Source organism: Zophobas morio, unplaced genomic scaffold, assembly GCF_036711695.1.
Source record: "Zophobas morio isolate AGI-343-1 ecotype UQ-CSIRO unplaced genomic scaffold, CSIRO_AGI_Zmor_V1 ptg000044l, whole genome shotgun sequence".
Taxonomy (NCBI): domain Eukaryota; kingdom Metazoa; phylum Arthropoda; class Insecta; order Coleoptera; family Tenebrionidae; genus Zophobas; species Zophobas morio.
The window spans coordinates 2,662,047-2,681,253 of NW_026972149.1; the positions used below are offsets into that span (position 1 = coordinate 2,662,047).

The 19,207-nt window shown below is 34.4% G+C and overlaps 1 protein-coding gene across 1 annotated transcript; it reads right to left on the reverse strand.

The window, feature by feature from the left end:
• Nucleotides 1-506: 506 nt before the first annotated feature.
• Nucleotides 507-15,528, reverse strand: Bbg (big bang). Its single transcript, XM_064073121.1, has 10 exons — nt 15,439-15,528; nt 13,354-15,047; nt 13,183-13,301; nt 2,206-3,729; nt 1,790-2,154; nt 1,498-1,659; nt 1,315-1,443; nt 1,161-1,263; nt 961-1,107; nt 507-912 (listed from the first exon to the last, which is right to left on the reverse strand). Exons 2-10 carry the CDS (start codon nt 15,018-15,020, stop codon nt 761-763), a joined length of 4,368 nt encoding a protein of 1,455 aa, XP_063929191.1. The 5' UTR covers nt 15,021-15,047; nt 15,439-15,528; the 3' UTR covers nt 507-760.
• Nucleotides 15,529-19,207: the final 3,679 nt, after the last annotated feature.

Below are 19,207 nucleotides of genomic sequence, written 5' to 3' on the forward strand. Positions count from 1 at the left end.
ACTACGGTAGGTTGTACATAATATTTATCTACGTTAACGAGTCCTCAACAAAAATTATCCTTTAAATCTGAATTCTTATTAAGTCGTTTATAATTATATAGTAACACCCGCAAATTCCTAATTCTTTTTTATTTTTGAAATTCAGTGCTTGCACAGCCTAGTAGAAAGAAAAATAACTGAAATGTCAACGTATCTTGAACTATATCAAGCGAATCTTGATTGTGTACTTTAACATCATGCAATAAGAACATACATTTTACAATGATGACCGTTTCACAACGTTACAAAATTTTTAGATAGTGGAAATACCAAATTTATATATTTAATAATCATATTGCTTTGCTTAAACTGTGCTTTAGGAAACGTAATTTTAAATTTTTTCAAACTTCAACAAATTTGTGTGAAATAGTGTCACAATAAATGTAAAATTTATTGTATTTCAAACTCTGAAGGTATACTCGTTAACGTTGGAGTTTAACAAATAACAAGTTTTAAAACTATAGTACTTTACATAACATATCAATAATTTATTCATATAAAAATATATTAATGACAATTTATACACTGCACTAGATATTTTTAGGTAAATTTATAATACAAAATAAGAGTTTATTATAAAATATATAAATGATTTAACTGGACACATAACCTTGACTGTCAAACACAATAATTTAACAACAAAGTATTAAGTACGTACATTATATTACCAACACAGTCTGGCAAGACAACAGTTATAAAATAAATAAATATAAATAGACAATCATCGGTAAATATGAATACTGACTTCACCGTCAGGAAGTTTCTTCATTAAAGACCAGGCTTCTATCCTTGACAAATTTGTTAAGCTAATCTCATTAATAGCCAACAGTTCATCCCCAACACATAACTCTCCACATTTTTCGGCAAGTCCAGCTAAAATCAAATTTACAAAATGATGTTCGGCACTAACATCGCACAAACCTTGGAATATTTTTTTGATCCTTAACGGCAAATCGCCCAGTGGTGAATCTTTTCCCCCTTCGATACTAAACCCTAAACCAGCACCATTTTTCGTTAAGGTGATCACATGTGTAGCACTCTTTGTGGAAGCAGCAGCAATTGTCGGACCTAAAACGATTGTGTTTTCAAAATCTGGTTGCGACAATCGTGACAGTACTCACTTTTTGGTTCTGAAGTGTCAGAACTAAAGGATTTTCGTTGTGGTGACGGAACGGTTTCTTCTTTACCCTCTTCCACGATTAGGGTAAACTCAGCAACTGGTTCCTGAAAAGACCCAACACTTTATTTGCATCCAACAGCGATTTATACACTTACTTTTAGTAGTTCAACAGATTCTGCATGTGTAAGATTTGTTGTGCTTTTTCCATTAATGGATACAATTTTGTCGCCTTTTTTCAGCTGCCCGTCGTTATAAGCTACGCTTCCATAACGAATTTTGTGCACCTATATCAAAAATGTTAGATTCTTCGTTATTATTGTTATTATTGTTTGACTAACCGTTATTTCTTTTGTTTCGTAATCCGTCCCTCCCGCCAGGGTGATGCCAATACTACCGCCTACGAACTCGGGACAGAGGACAATCGTCCTCCTGGTGGCAGCAACAGAAATTTCTTCTTGTTTTTCTTGAGTCGCTTCCTTTGGAATTGGAATGGGCTGCGGCTAAAAGCATGATTATCATGAGAATGCTTTTGAAGAGGAAACATCAACAAGACGTTTTTAAAATTCCAGGTCTAAGTCATGGGTGTGAGGTTAATTTATTTAACAGTTAAGCGATAATAACTACACAAACCTTTACTGTTTCCAGCTTAACAACCTCTCCATTGCTTACGGATTTTTTCTCAGGTAAACTCTCCTGTTTGGTTAATTTCGGTTCGGTTTTAGTGACTGGAGTTTTTGGTTCCTTGGTGGTAACAGATGTTGGAAAGCTTTGGGGTAGCGGGGGAGGTGCGGCGCCGAATTTTTCAAAACTTTTTCTTAAATCCGTAACACTCATTGCTTTGTTATTGTTGCGCAAGCTACTAGGTTTGACAAGATTGCTTTTCGGAGGTATTTTTGTTTCTCTTAGCTGCGTGGAGAAGCTAGTAAGCGAATTAGTTACCGGTTTCAACGTAACCAGATTGTTTCGTTCTGATACTTTATTAGTTAATACTGATTCTGGAATATTGACAGTGAGTGCTATACGAAAACATAAACTTCAATACTTACCAGTTTTTGCGTTCTTCGTAATTCCGCTATCTCCGTTTACAACAGGTTTAGGAGCAGATTCTTCACTCATACTGCGTTTTTCTTTAATTAAATTACGAAGTTCAAACGGTCGGGACTCTTGTTTAGGAATCGACGGCTCTTTTACTGTATTTTCAGTTTCCGCGGGGTTCGTGGTCGTGGAATTAGTATCATCTTCATATTTTCTTTGAATTATGGGGGAGCCGACTTTAAGGTCCCTGCCGCTTCGACATTTTGCAGAGGCTAGTATATTTTTACGATTAATGGCTTCAACGCTGGCTGCTTTCAAAAGTCGGCACTGCATGTTACTGTATTTATCGACGTCTTGGATAGAGTCTGATTTAGTTCGAATATTCGCTTCATAATCCAGCATTTCACATGATCTAGTCGGTGAAGGTGGAGGTGAACATCTCGAAATATAACTAGACTGACTTGAGCTTACTGCTGAATCATTGTCACTTTCATCTTCGGATTTTCCGATGTCTTTGTGTAATTTCGATACGTAGTTGAAAGTCTCTTTGGGTGTCCTGTTCGACTCCTGTTTATTACTGTATTTCCCTTTGCCGAGGGAATTCGTAACGTAGTCGAAACTGCAGTCCGACCTTGTTGGTGACGTGATACTTTCTAACGATTTAGGGGAATCGGATAAATTATCGAGTCTTAGTTCATCTGACTTATTTTTTAAAGTGGCACTTTTCTCAGGCACAACAGTTTTTACTGGCGATTTACTTATGGCAGTCGGAAGTTCTTCAGGTTTATTGTTTTTCGTTTGCGAATAAACTTGAAGGCTTTTCCTCTTGAAGGCGGGAGAATATTTAGGGAAAGTACTGGTATTAGAAGCCCAAGGAGGTGAGGTTAATGGTAATGCAACTGGTTCAGATTCATTTGAATGGCATTGTGTGGTTTCATTTGCATGAATCTTTGTTTCTAGAACAAATGATGAAGTGGTGTGACTTATTATTTCAGGTATGTTAACCGCAGGAGTCGTGTCGTTTTCAGATACGTGTTCTGGTATTACAAGTCCTTTTAACTTCGAATATCCTTTTCTTCTTTGTTCGGCTAAAAGACTCCAGCGGTCACTTTTTTGCTTTGATAAATTCGACATGTCGATTAGACTTTGTGATCTCGTGTGGAGTGTCGGTTCTAAACTAGCCCTTCTTAAGGTTACCTCATCACCACCGTCGAAGGGGTTTATCGAACTAAGATCACTGTTCGAAACACTACTAGCCTTTGAAAGAGGCTTGTTCTGTACGGAAAAATCGTTGAAAGAGCTTCTGTTTGAACTCCAATTTACACTATCTGTTGACTTGTGAGTCTTCACTAGTGTTGGCTTTGTACTTTTTTCGTTTACGTCTAGCTGTTGACTGTATAAATCTTGATAATTTTCTCGGAGGTATTTTTCGTCGCTTGGTTCACTGATGATGACTTCGGTGTAGTCTGGAAACTCATGTCCATCAGGTGGCTGCCGTGAATCACTCGGAAGAGTTTCCATCTTGCCATTGATACCTAAAAAAATGAGCGCGATTGAAACACGCCATATCGCACCACACGTTTACATATAATGAGTCAAAAGTTGTTTTTAATTTATTAAAATAGCTCCGACAACTCGTTGCACAATACCGTATGGTTAAGATCTACTTTACATCCTACATGACTAACTAAAACAAGTAGGTTGAATTTTTCAAACAACTGATTTATCGACACGTAGAGTTGATGGACTACCGATAAAAATGTGACACATTATGATAATCATATCTCGAAACTTCATTCAAGTAAAGATTGTCCACACGTTGCATTTGCCAAATCGATAAAACCGCAGTATTCTTCAAGGGAAATTATCTCATTAAAAAGCTATTTTTGTAAACAATATATGGCAGTACACTGTCATAACTTCATGGTGAAAACCCCCGCACGCTGTCTCTGACCATGAAATTTTTTCACCACAAGTATCTTGTTTCTTGAGTGCTCCACATCAACAGCAAATATATATCGAATGATCTTGGATTGGAAAAAAATCACTGATCTAGTTATGGATAAGGAATTTGACAATAATTACATTCAAAGTTGGTTTCTGCCCACAAAAACTTGTATGGTTAGGGAAAGTGAATATTTTATTCACCTTATTATTATGTCACAGTGCATAAAAAATGACATGTAGGTACCGTACTGGTCCATGTGAGATGTTTGTGATTTAAAATATAACAGTAATAATCGTAATAAAAACGTTAAAGACGAGTACGTTTTGAAATAAGTGCGTTGATTAGCGAACGGTAGAAAAGTTGGTGTTTTTTTTTGGCAGTGAACTCTTCGTCGATGCTGTTTTGTTGGTGACGACACGATAATCGCGAAAAAGTTGAATATTTGACAGAAGGTGAATGAAAAATAAACGAAAAAGAAAAAAACGCTCACCAAATATTCAATTATCCAAAAAGAACACTGTACAAGTGATGGAACAACTTAGAATTTAAAAACGATTCTGTAGCAATCGCGTTGGGCGTGCAGATTGCTCGCCATACAGACCGACACTAACGAAATGGCAAAGCAAAGTCGCGCTCAGCGTAGATCCGCGAATTACTCTGGTCAAAATCTTTATCTGGAATAGAAAAAATGCTGTTTGCATCTTATTTATTACAGGTAATAAAGTGAAAATTTTTATCTGAGTGGCGCGTTACGATAAATAGAGATGTAACCTCGCTGATACGGGTGCGAAAAAAAAATGAATGTTTTAATTAGTGGAGAATGATGCAGTAATAAAAGCGTATGGCTAAATAAAATCGATTTAAAACCGATAATAATCTAAAAATGATGTTAAATAGCCGATTGTAGTGGCATCGGCAGAGTTAAAGTTGGAGCGGTAGGAGGGAATTGGCAAACCATCAGGTCAGTGGACGTGAAGTCAAGGGCAGCTGGCTGGCTATGGTATGGATTGCGGGTTGTCGATCACATTGTAACTGCAATCTTACTTTTATGTAAATATTTTGCTCAGAGGAGGCACATGCGGCAAAAATTTTCTCATTCCCACGTAGTGACCTACCGCGTCCACCCTTATTTAAATTGAAGCGTGAGCCGCATACAGAGCGCTCCTACTTGGAAAACTTGATGCGTCCGCTTAAAAATGCATATAGGTCCGGCGGATTAGTATTGCCAATAAATTGCTGGAAATACTGTTATAAGGTAAAACATGTACACATTCAGCGGAAACCGGTCAACTGAAGGCATGCTCCTCCTCTCCTCGGAATATTCGGTCTTTAATCAGCCAATTTAACACCACGAACTCATTTCACTAGTTTATGGACTCGACGCAAAAACTCCAATTAATTAAAACATTCTCATTATGCTCTATCCGAGAATTAACTCCACTTTCCTGTCAGCCCGAAAAACATAAGGTTATTAACCAAGACGCGAATAACGCGATTTTGAATTAATAAGGTAACATTTTGCTTTCTTTAATTGACGCTTTGATCTGCGACAGGATGCGCTCAAGAATCAGAACTAGGAAATTCGTCGATTTGGTCTACGGTACGCGGTGAGTGGCATTCGAAAAATTTCATCAACCGGTGATGAACTCGAATGAGAAGACAACGGATCGATTATCTATGAAAGAGTGAAACGGACAATCGTTTGATGTAACCATTTTTTAGAGTTTGGCGATAACATCGCGGCTGGAAGCAGTGTGAAACCAAGCTTTGGTTCATCTGGAACGTGCAACAATGGAACCAACAAAGATGTGTGTATTTTAACATCAATATTGTCTCACTGGCATTGACATTTGCGTCAAACCTACACATGAACAAGCACATTAATATTTTTAAAAGCGAATACTGCTTTTCACACAAAATTTTATTTATTTTGTTGTATTTCGACAGGCGGTTTCATCATTAAAACGTCTGGATTTTAGAACAACTCAAGTGGGACGAACTAATGAGATCTGATTTTGCTCACAGAAACGACTACGACTTTAGTTCGTCCGCCTAGAATAGGCAAGTTCAAATGTCAAACATTTTTGGTTTGGCTTTCTACTAGAAAAGGCCATAAGTAACAGCCAAACTTTTATTTTAACCGAGAATGTATCTGCAAAACTTGTTTATTAATTGCATTCTCCATAAAAGGCAATTCTCTATTCAGAAAACCAAAACCCTCTCCATACATTTTTTCATCATTAGTAACAAGACGACAAAGTGCAGTATTATCAAATAAGTGGTACAATAACAATGCAGCAATATGTGTTATCTTCTACAGCAAATACTAATCATTAAAAATACGCGCTCTGTAATCCTTTCTTTTTGGGACGTGATAAATTTTAGGGATTACTCACGAAGTGTATATCATTTCTAGATAAAGCTACTAATTTAACCGAAAATATTTATTATCGGTGTCTCTAGTTACCAATCAAACAACTCAAAGCAGACGATAGATTTTCACGTTTTCAGACCTGCGGTTCCAAAGCAAACCGGTTAGTGCTAATTTGAATTTGTGTAAAAAGTAACATATCCACTGGGAAAATTTTACCGCGCCTATGTTTTTAAGAAGCAACGGCGCTTCTCAATTTTGAAGCGCGAACGACTAAAATTATACATGATAGCTCACATGCCCACAATTTGTAAAAAAACTACCACTAGAATCACTCTAAAATGACTTTTCCCGTTATGTAAGGTTCATTATTTTAGAAATTAAAATAACTGATTTTTTTCATATTCAAAACAATTTAAAAATATGTGGTAACATTTCCGTCAAAATAGTTTGCGTGCATAATTTCAACGCCTAAAGTAGTTTAAGACACATGAACTTGGCCATTGAAACTTATGCGTGAAATCTATTTTAAAATCAAAACAGAGGTATGTTTGTTTGAGAAAAATAAAAAACAGGTTACTGTGGTATGTTTTTGTATAAAATATATCTTTTTATATCAATATTTACAAGTAAGTTTAAATTTTGATAATAAATGGTAGCATAAACTGATAAGCGCTTTAAATAACAACCGATTTTTTTCCAAAATGACCCACTTCCTTAAATACTTTTCCTGATAAAATTAATACAATAAGCAGTCTATGTTCTTTTAGATTTGTAGCCCACCATGACATCATCGGCGATTTTTTAAATATTTTGCTTTATTTTGGTGTCATAATATCATCACTGTTAAGAAATAGCCCCTTATGTGGTTTGTTTCAAGTTTTTAAATGTTGTTCCTTGACATTTAGACTTGAAACGTTAATTGCATACAATTTTTCTTTTCTTTGAAAATACATTTAATACTAATTGTACACGAATTATAATTGGCAAACCAAAGTACCAGTTTTCAACAATCATTAAACAAAAATACAAAAGTGATGTATAACTTCATAATTCACTTCAAGCACTTGTCAAAATATGTGGAATGCCTGTTGAAGTGGATCCGTCAATATTGACAATAACACTAACCCAACTTCGATTTTGGACAAGTGACCCAGGACGACAAACATTGCACAACACTTTTGTTCTACATAAACCCGCAGATCATTTTTTTATTATCCGGTATTAGTAAATTGATAAAATATTTGTCGTATGTATTTTAAAAAATTCATTTGCTGATTTTTTCAGTGTATTTTGTTTACCTGTAGAAATGCACTTAAATTGTTATCTCCACTATTAACATTTGCATTTACATGATTCAGCACGGCTATGAATCAATAACCACCATCATCTCCCAATACGTATATGTTGCATAAAAGTAAAACACGTCATTTAGTTTAAAATAAACTCAAACAAAATTCTTTACATATTTGCAAAATCACTAATATTGTTGCTGCGTCACTGCAGCATTTTGAAATATTGTGTTTGAAAAATACATTTAACAATTGGACATGGAAGTTATCTTTTGTCTAATGTCACTATTATTTGATGATTAATGATGATTGATGATGAATGATGCGTAATTTGTAACATCCATAGTTCTAATGTTTTAACGCAATTCCAATGTTCCTAGGCAAAAAAGTTGCTAATTTATTGTCAGTGCATATCTTAATTGGCGATTTTAATTCGATTTATTGGAAAATTGTCTGTAGGTGGGTAATTATAAAACTTCCTCCGCGTTTCAAACTCGAGACTATGGTGCATAGCGAAAATCGCGCTATAATAAATCCCGCTAACGAGTATTGTTTTAATGTTAAATATAGAACTGGGCCGCCACTAAGTGGTGACATGTTTTATTGTCAATTAGAAATAATCGGAATAAAGTTTTAAAAGCGGAATTCTTGACGTGATTAATAATGTAAATAAATGATCCAACTGTTATTGGATGTTAGAAATATTAGCAATTATTTATAGTGGTTTAATAGATTCAATTGCAAACTGTGTAACATATGTTGTTTATTAATTAAACTGCTTTTTACTCAACGTTGCTGGAACAGTTTTGTGTAGGACATTCTGTATAATTAACAGTAGCAAATATTCATCCAGATTATTTGATATGCAAACATCTAACGGCTAATCTTTATCACTTCCAGCTATAATTTTAATAAAATTTCACTTACATTTAAATATTCAGTTTCATTTAACACCCACGTCGTACAAAGTGGATTGCATTGACTTCGAGCAACACAATAAACAGATTTCCGTATTTTTTTATTAGGGTATTCGCTATTGTTTAATTATAAAAGGTCTGAGCCTGAAACGGTATTCTGCTAATCCTGTTACAGTTCTTTTGACTTTAATTAACAGGTTTTTTATTTTTTATTTATATATGGCGGATTCTGAAGAATTCTGCTTTCTACTTGAATTGTGCTGTGGTTAGTGAAGTCACTAGACGTAACCCACAAGGCTGATTTTTTAATTTTTGTTTCCGGTTGAAGAATACAATTATGAAGTTTTCGAGGAACATCAAAATTGTAACGCGTATTATAAATATTATATGCGATAATGTGAAGTCGTTATCCTATACAAATGAAAATATCATTAAATAACGATCGACTAACAAAAGAAATGGTTTCTAATATCGCCATCTTATTATAAACAGCTCTGTAAGTACCTGGTATTATTCACAAGTCGTTAATATTGGATAGTTATCTTTATGACAAAGTGATAACATTTATAACAAATAATGATTCTAGATTTATTGGCATTAATAAGTTAATAATACGTTTATTAAAGGTTGAGTAATTCCGAAAAGTAAATACTTTTATCTTTTAGCATCTGTACGGTTAATAGTAACTACCAACAATGAATTCGGTATTAAAACGTTTGCGGCAAACTTTATTTTCTTTTTTTAAATTTATATCTCATTTATCTTCATCCTTTACCGTGCACTAAATTTTCACTAACCCCACTGTCATAAGTTTTTACTACGTTTATTTATATATACGTCGATCGTAATCTCATTCTACCTCTGAATGTCTGCAGATTCGCCGTATATCACACTGTTTTTACTTAAAAACGCATATAAGAAAATAGACCGATTATATGTATCTAAGGTTCAAGGACAAGCACCAAAATATCCAGATAGAAATCTAGAGAACACTTGGATAGATAACCGCGTTGTCAAATAAAAATACCACAGCGCTCCAAGATTTTTTCAAATTTACTTCAAAAACATGACAAGGGTTTTCTTAAATGCTTTCAAATTACTTCAAAAACAAAATAAAAGAGGGCCCCGAGACTCTAGAAGCTACTTCAAATACCAAGCACAAAGGGCCCCCGAGATTCTTTCAACCTACTTCAAAAACCAGACACAAGGAGTCCCCGAGATTCTTTCAACAACACTTCAAAAACAAAACACATAGGGTCCTCGAGATTCTTTCAACCTACTTCAAAAACCAGGTACAAGTGTTCCCTGAGATTCCTGCAAACTACTTCAAAAATAAAAACAAAAAGGGTTCCGAGATTGTTTCAAATTACTGCAAAAACAAGAGATCACGGGCATTATTGGTTGCATATATACGTCTTCAAATCATAAAATTCTTCTTGAACTGAGACTAAAGTAAGCTAATAAAATAAATGAAGGTGTACCGAGTCGACACTCTGTTAGTAATTTTGAAAAAATAATTTAGCTCAAAACTGCTGCAATACAAAAATCTGAAACGTTGTCTGATTAAGAAGTTCCGCGACAGTTTTTGTATAATTTTGTTCTGATATTTTGGCGATTTGACGATTCTGTTCTAAATGCACAAAATGATGATACATACACGAATTTAAGAAAAACAATAAAGTTTTTTTTCGTTTAAATAAATACTAATTATAGAAGTGCTGTCTCAAAATTCTAGGAAAATTACGAGATTGGTTTCTGAGGAAAACAATTAAATAAATTGTCACTTAATATTTTATCTATTAATTATTAATAAAAATCTAAAAAATGACTCCGTCATCCACATAAAAACATTGATCCAAGTATCTTTGGGCAAAATTTCCCTCGCCCTGGAAATACAGTACAACATAACCAACTTTTTCGAAAAATATACAAAAGGAGCATACTATGCATATATTTTAGGTTACTTTTTCCATTACAAAATTTTGTGATGACATTTAACATTTTAATAAGGACATGCGTATCAATTTGAAGAGGTGCAGCGTACAACTAATAATAACAGTATTGTACTCCGAAACTCTTGATTTGGATAAACGGATAAATTTTTATTAACAATTTACCATAATTGTATGTTGTTTTATAAAATTTTAAAAATATTTGAGAAAATTTGAATGGGAGAGCAACTAGGCTTGGATCTTGGATCTCGCGTCCGCCTATACAGCTAGGTACGGACTAATGTAAATAATATTTATATAAAACCATGCACAATTTTGAGGTGACGTCAACTGCATGATTTCGTACACACATAAAATTTAGCAATATTCCGGTGGTTTCGGAGATTATCAGCTAATAAAAATCGACAAAGGCAGACAAACAGACGGAAACGAGAGGCCTGTTTTTCATACTCTATCATGAAACATGGAGAAAACATGATAGTAGCCATTCATTTGATTGAAATATAAACATGTTATTATACAGTTACGTTTTCATTTTTTAAGAATTAAAGTTATTCAAATCTAGAACAACTAACTCAAAATGCAAAAACATGGATAATGAATATGTATCAAAGCAGCTCAACTAAACAATAACAAAACAACGTATTTCAAAACAGTTCTTCGTATGAGAACTCCTATCTCATTAATTGAACTATGTTTTCTGTAAAACCACTCATTACAATCATATCAGCACAATTTAAGAGGATATCAGTAGATAACATTTAAGCACCACTCGATCGATAAATTGCAGAAAGATAACACGCCAATATCGCTGACTGGTTGCAGCAACCATGTATGAACGTACGTATTGCTGGTTGCATATCCAACACTAGTAACCTTGAAAGTATAAAAAATAATTATAATATAACGCGGATTATGTCCTTATATGCACCTATTTCGATGCAGCGTATCTCACTTTGCTACTGCAACGTAAAGGACACTCGTTCTTATTTTATAACCTTGACATGAAAATAACGAACCTGTTTAATATGTACACCACTTTCAAGTCAACAAAAATTTTAAATGTCAGCAGTAAGTAACATTCTGTTTTTATGCACTAAATTTTACCGACATCCGGGTGCAGAAAGTGAATCTGGGAACACCGATGTTTTTTGGAAATTGTTCACAGTGAAAGCATTTCCGTTTGTGGATAATAATTAACGTAAGCGGAAGGAGGCAGGGTTAGATTTTAATCGAAAATATACAGCGTGGCAGGGAACTGAGTGTTCATGCCACGTTAATTTATTAATACATTTTGCAACGTATATATTTATATTAATTGATTAATGAATTAATTAATTAATTAATACAGTAAAAAATGAAGCGGACAGTGACAGAAACAACAACACAGAAATTTAGTATATGTATTACCTTCGAACAACAACGGCTTCAACCTAAACGAATGAAACAACTTTAATGCAATGGATTTAACAAAATCGGTGATAAAATTTATTTGCTCATTGATATAGATATAAAGATTAGCACTTCCTGAATAAATAATTAACGCACCTAGGAACGTATGACGTAGGTGCTTTTGACACAATTTATGTCTGTCTTTGTTTAAATTACATGTATCAAGTTAAAGACATTACGGTAAATGTGCGCTAAACAACGGTCGTTTATTGTTATATCGTTCACGTATCACATACATTATACATTACATTACTTAAATTCGTTTATGTAATACAATGCATAATCAGATACGTTCACTGAAATTTTAATTTAGGAACGATTGTCTTACTCAAACTGTTTATTTAAAAAGATTACGGAAAATCGTCATGGATAATTTTGGTTAACAACATTTTGAGAATTTTTTTGTAATGTGTGTTTTCCTTACGTCACTTGATCCCTCTTTGTCATTTTTGTTTACAGTTTGATTATCTTTATGAAAAAATCGCGATGATCTAATATCGGTACCATACATCATACATATCCAACGAACTGCTACTATTATTATTATTATTATATTTTTTTCATTGCATAGTATACAAAGCGGATATTTCTACACTAGACAATGAAATCAATATCTTGCAATTTATGCAAATTTAGCTCTAATAAGATTCGAGTGAAACTTTTGCCTATATTGAGATTAACAACACTGCTTTGAACCCAAAACACACAAGCACTAAGCCTTGAAGAACTACACCTTACTTTCAAACAGCTGAAAAATATTGCTATTGTATTTTACGATAATTGAGTGTCGAAGGTAAGCAGTAAATGTTGCACTAGATTAATTTGCATGAGCTTCATTTACGACTGTTGAGAAATTTTTACGGAACGTTTGTTGCATGACGTCATAATAATAAGACATTACTCTTGTCAACAACGTAAGAACAGTATAAGCAACCACAACTTTGTTGCACCGTAACATAAATTGCATTATAATAAGTGGTTTGAAGATTTCCTGTATAACTTTGAGATGCGGAACTTCTAGTACTTTTTCAGTGTAGGGTAATCAAAATAACTTACCCTCATCATCTCTTGGTACGTTATTTGCTGGTTCGACGTCCGGTTTAGCTGTTTCGTTATTACTGGTGTCATTATCAGCGTTTTCTACAATGACGATAGGTGTTGAACTGATCGGTGATCTAAATTAAAATTCACGTAAGAGTTTTGTTTGTAATCTAGTTATTATATTACCTATTCAGACTTGAATCTTGAGAGCCTTCTTCTTCAACTTCCCCGATTGTCGCCAGTTGAGAAGATAAACTCCACTTCGAGCTATATACATCAATATCGGTATTATAAACATCCAAATTTGCATCGATATCATCATCTCCATAAAGTTCGTTCTTTAGATAATCTGTGTCCCTGCGCTCATTTTCTAAAAATACGTTAATAATCTCAACCGGATTATCAAAATTGTCCCTGGTCGTGGATTTAGGAACAAAGTCAACCAAACGTGGTAAGTTAGATATGTTCATATTTTCATCATGAATGTTCGGAAAATCTTTACACCCATTCATTTTATGAGCGTTGATTAGATCACGGGATCGCGGTGGTACCGGTGGTTTTTTCAATACTTTGTCCTCGCCGTTGGAAATTTTTGTAGGATTTTTCTCACCATTTACATTATGTTCCACGTATTTATTATTCATCGTTTTTTTATCCTCACACATATTAATTTCATTCGATTTCGTTTCTATTATTCTCATGTCCTCATTTCCGTAACTAAGAGGAGCATCTTGAAAGCAGGATGGAGGTTGCAGTGGAGAACCATCTTCATTGACGCTTGTTGTTTTCTCTTCAACTTTTTCATTCAAATCCCCGTTTTTGACAACATTTTGTTTAATAATATTTCTGTTTAACGGTACCACGAAGTCTTCGTCGTCGTACGCGTTCAATAAGTTCGTGAAGTCAATTTGTTTTTGTACTGATGTAGGTGTGGACGGTAAACTTCCTGCTAAACTTGAAGTTGTTGTAGTTGGGAAAGAACCAAATCTGTCAACAACTGTAGATATGGAACTTCCTGTATCGTCCGACTCGCTTAAACTTTGTGTGGACTCTTGCGAGAACAGATCTACGTAAACTTCAGCATCTGGAGGTCCTAAACTCCCATCTGAGAATCTTCTGTCTCGGCGAGGAATGTCAGGAGAATGCGACGCTCGCCCGCTACTTCTTGGTGATTGGAATTTCTTATTCTTGTTGCCGTTGACTTCTGAGTTGATCTGGCGAGCCGCTGGTACCGGGTTTTCGTGTTGTACGTTGTTCTTGTAAAACTTCTTCGGAATTTTTCTCGGAGGTACTGGCGGTGGCGGTGGAGGAGTTCTTTTCTTCTCGGCGCTTATAACTTGTGGAAGATCTTCTACCGACTTATTATTGTCTTTACTTCCCGTACTGAAATGTTTCACTAACAGTTTGATAACGACGTTTGAATCTTTAAGACACCGCACACAATCGATTCTAGTCATAGTGTTTACGGGCATACAGTCGATTTCGAGCACTTCATCACCTTCCGTTAACTTCCCCCAAGAACTCTGGACTCGCGAGGCTGGACTGTCTGGAGCACATGACTGGATAAATAAACGTTTAACGAACTCATTTGCTTTAGTGCCGCCTTCGAACTTCAAACCAAAACCCAAACGTTCACCTGGAAGTCTGTACACAAGAACTTCGTCGATTATGTCTTTTGTAACACATTCTTCATCACTGTCACCTATGGTAAGTACTGTAACGTAGCCCGAATTGTTAGAATCGGGGGAAAAAGAGTCACATTGTGCAGAAGAACGGGTTGTTTCGGACCCCACGGATACCACAGTTACGAAGTTTTCTTTCTGGTCTGGAGGGAATGTTGTAGGTGCTTCCATACTTCCAAGTTAACGTGCGAACATCTTCTGCAAAATATTTGATTTAGTAATCGCGAATCGTGATGTCACACTATTCAAAGTATGCGAATGATGAGATGACACACCAAATATAAAAATGTGTGGTAGAAATAGTTTTTTGTAACCGGTTCTTTCTGTTAACAACGCGCTATCTAAAATTGTAATTTTGCGCGCGGGTACTTTCTGGAGTACTGTACGACAAAAACAAGAAGCGATGATGTTGCGAATTGTTTCTGTTTTGCTGCATTTAATGAAATGTAGATCAACAGGAGGCTGATGTTATGGAGAGCAGGCCACGAATATTCTAACGGTATAAAATTACAGATATGTGTAAGATTGGAGGTTGTGCGATGGTACGTGAAGTGACGTAGGGTGACAATGGATATTACCAGATCCTTACCCTAGGGACTCCCGAGCACATTTCCCAAGACTTGTTTATGATAGTGATACGGGACACTCGCGCGGAGATTGTAAACAACTGTTTTCACGTTTTCACCTCTCACAGAGTCCCACTTCAAACACCTGACCTCGTGTGGGTCCGCAGGTCTTCGTCTGCATCGACATTCATACCTGAGGGCAGGGGCCATATTAATTACCGAAGCCAAACCTGTAAGAAAAATTTTAAAATAAGGTCTGCCGATGTACAACCATAACATAGACAACGCGGGTCATGTATAATTAGAAAATTCGCGGTCTAGGCTCTGCGGGATCGGTAATACTGAAAATTTAGAAAGGCTTGTGAAAGTAGTTCTCATCTCATGACTTCTATTATTGTGTCAATGGGTTTCAGGCATAAAATAGCTGTAATACGCAGATAAATTATAAGAAACTGCATACCATCGAGCCTAATGGTGTGATTGGGTTAAATGATTGCACTGGGCTTGCTCCTTTTAGGTGTTCTGATACCGTTAGATTCACCTGTATATCGAACACATCAACGCAACTCTCTGTAACGCAATTTAACATGTTTTGTCATTTTATAAACGCAGTACAACAATGGACTAACTGAAAGTGCTAGAACTAGGGGAACATGCTCATTATTCATTGATGACACACCTTGAATACTTGCAAAAATACATTATAATACCGATGCGTACCTACCACCAGCAACGAAAGTACCCCAATTATTTAAATTACTGTGACATCTCTGAATATAAATATTAATAAACTTTCTCTAATAGTTTAATTTCCATCAAATACCATACTGGCACACTTTGGGGTTGATGTGCTTTATGCTTTTTGTAGATTATTGACGCTGCTTTTTTAGAATACCGAGTTAGCACTTTCCATATTCATATTGTTTAACCTTCATTATTCCTTTCTAGTTGTTTTGTTTTATTATTAGTGGTACACGAAAAATTACCCAAACATGTCATGGTACAGTTACATCTTAGTTAAACTGATGAGATAAGAGTTGTTATTGCCAACCATCGTTTAACAGTTAGTATATATTATAGTGAAAAGTAATATAAGGTATTTTGAACTCCAAATGAAAATGACTTTCTGCCAAGTTAACGTTAAATTACCTGATTCAAATATTGTCACTGCATTTATTTGGAATGAAGTATACGTGTAGTGTTTAACCGAAAACGGGTATATAGTTAATAGATTAGGTCTAAGTATTGTATAAATAAAAACATGCGGATATTTAAGGTTATTTACTAACAGTTTGCACAAACGCCATTACACACCTGTGCTTATTGTGTTTTTCCATTTTACCATACGTGCTACACTTCCGTCGTCATTATATTTGATGCTGCTTTATTCGTCTTTGTACCAAATAAAGTCAATAAACTCAAACACAAACAAAAATTCCATTTCGATTTACATTTTAACTTTCAACGAATTTATTTGTTATGATTTTATTCACTTTGTTTTGCAAATATGAAATAACTAAACCGTTACGCTGACGCAATCATTTTTATTGTCTGTTTTATTTGAGTAATGAACATTATGCAGGTTTCCACATTATTGTAATTATGATTTCATCTATGAAAATGTTTCAAAACTGTATTATAGTCGAATATTAAAATGAGCGCACATATTTGCGTAATGCCATAAGCTATTCCGCAGGAATTTACAATTTAATTGTACACATATTTAACAAGAAAGATTATCTCCTTCACACAGAGTAGCTTAACTTTCATCTGGTCTGCAATTTCTCATGATTTACGATTAAAACCGTTAAATCAAGTTTTTTGAAGATTACAATCATTCATGATCGCGTATCCTTTAGAGCTGTAGTTGTGATAACATACTTCGTGTAGTGCAATAAACTTTGAACATTTCACCTCTTTGACCAAGAGTAAATAATATAAAAATACAAAGAAAAGCTTTACTTTATTACTTGCCGTTACTAATAAAGAAAGTAGCTCAACTCAATCTTCACATATTTTCTAACATGGAAAAGGATGAAGTTTTTCCAGAGATGTTCGCTTTAGTTGATTTTAAAAAAAGAAATCTGAAATTATGATTTAACAGATTAATTTACCAAAGAGGATTCAAATATTCGTAGTTTAAAAGCGAGCGTAGCGAGCTGTTTGTGTCCAGTCGGTAATTTTAATGATTTTTTAAAATGAGGTCATAAGTAAAGAATGTTGGTAGCTCCTTCAACAAGTCCGAGATACAATTACATTTTATATAATAAAATTATATAACTAGATACTCTACAATAATTGTCAATGTTATCAAGTTATCGTTAATAAAGCAAATAGATATATTTTTAGATCAAAATTTACACTTCATATGTAAAAAAATACTTCGTTATCTCTATTCTACAAAGGTAGGGAACTTACCTATTTTCCTCGTGCATTAAGATTACGTTTTTTGTTCATTTTTACTTTCAACTTTTTTATTGTACTCTTAAATACCTTTTTTGTTACGGAATTTATTGTTCTGTAGCAACTGCCCTCCTTTTTTATTCTCTTTTATTGGAGTTTTATACACGTACATTACCGCTTTTACACCAGTTCTGCATTTGTCGCTCCTATTTGTGCAATGGGCGTTGCTAATTCAACTTGACTTAAGTAAAATCGGACAGAAACGTGTTATGATATACTTAAAAAAAAAACTCAATTAGCCATTGGAATTTATACCTCTACGTACGGTTGGTCTGGAACCTTGATGCAGTCAAGGTTGTTTAAGGCTTGATATTTTATGCGTGATAAAATCATAACAATTAAATTTAAAGTGACCCGTTTATTCACGTTCGGATTTAATATTTTTTTAATTTTTCTTTCTATTTACTAAATTTCTTCTCATCAGCGAAATGGCTCTTTGTGTATGTAACTAGTGTGCGAAAGAGTAATTCAGGACGAGAGAATGAAATTTTACTAACTAGGGACTACCATTTTTATTTTGTTTATAATGCGTTTTTAAAACTTTTGTGGTCATTGTACTTTCCTTGATTCATTGTTTTAGATAGGAATATTTATAGTTTACATAATTATGTTGACAGAAAATTCGTAAATTTTGTAACGTTTTCTATACATGTGCGACATTCTCTTGTCTTTGTCTTTTATATTCCTTTACTATTTTCGAATAATGTATTAGCCACAATAAAAATCCGTTTATTTTATTCTCGTTATTTATTTCATCTCCCTTTCGCTCCCTTGATGTCTAATAATAGAAACATTAATGTCAAATTGCTGCTTCCTACTTCAAATTTATTTATTAGTGCTTTGTCGCTATCCGCACAAGTGTTATTTGGTTTTCACTACTTTTTATTATTTTATTTATTTATTACTTATCAATGACAAACTCTTGTGTGTTATCTACATTTCATTCTCAAATAGCACTTCCGGGACTCAAAGTCTGCAGTTAAGCAACTTAACAAAAAATTACATTGTTATAGTACCTAGTTATTGTGTGTATGGCATGATTAAGTTAGCTTAGTTGAGATAAAAATAAGCTAGCTCTCTCTTTCTCCAGTCTTAATTTTTCCTTTTCCTGTGTCTTATTGTCTTACTAACAATGATTCAAAAGTGTATTACCTATAATGTATACATTAATGACAAAATATACTTGATTTGTAATCTAATATGTTACACTAATTCAAAACAGGGCTTAATCATTAATGTTGGTTAAACTTTGACACATGATATAGGTATCAAAGCTTTAACATCCTTAATCGTCGGCATTTTAAACTAAATCACATGTTGTTTTATCGT

What these genes read in the sequence shown, in the direction of transcription:
- Bbg (XM_064073121.1), bottom strand. Translation starts at nt 15,020, where the DNA reads ATGGAAGCACCTACAACATTCCCTCCAGACCAGAAAGAAAACTTCGTA. An exon ending in CAAGATTCAAGTCTGAATAG is followed by an intron (nt 13,302 to 13,353) that starts GTAATATAATAA and finishes ATTTTAATTTAG; the next exon opens with ATCACCGATCAGTTCAACAC. An exon ending in CGTACCAAGAGATGATGAGG is followed by an intron (nt 3,730 to 13,182) that starts GTAAGTTATTTT and finishes TCATTTTTTTAG; the next exon opens with GTATCAATGGCAAGATGGAA.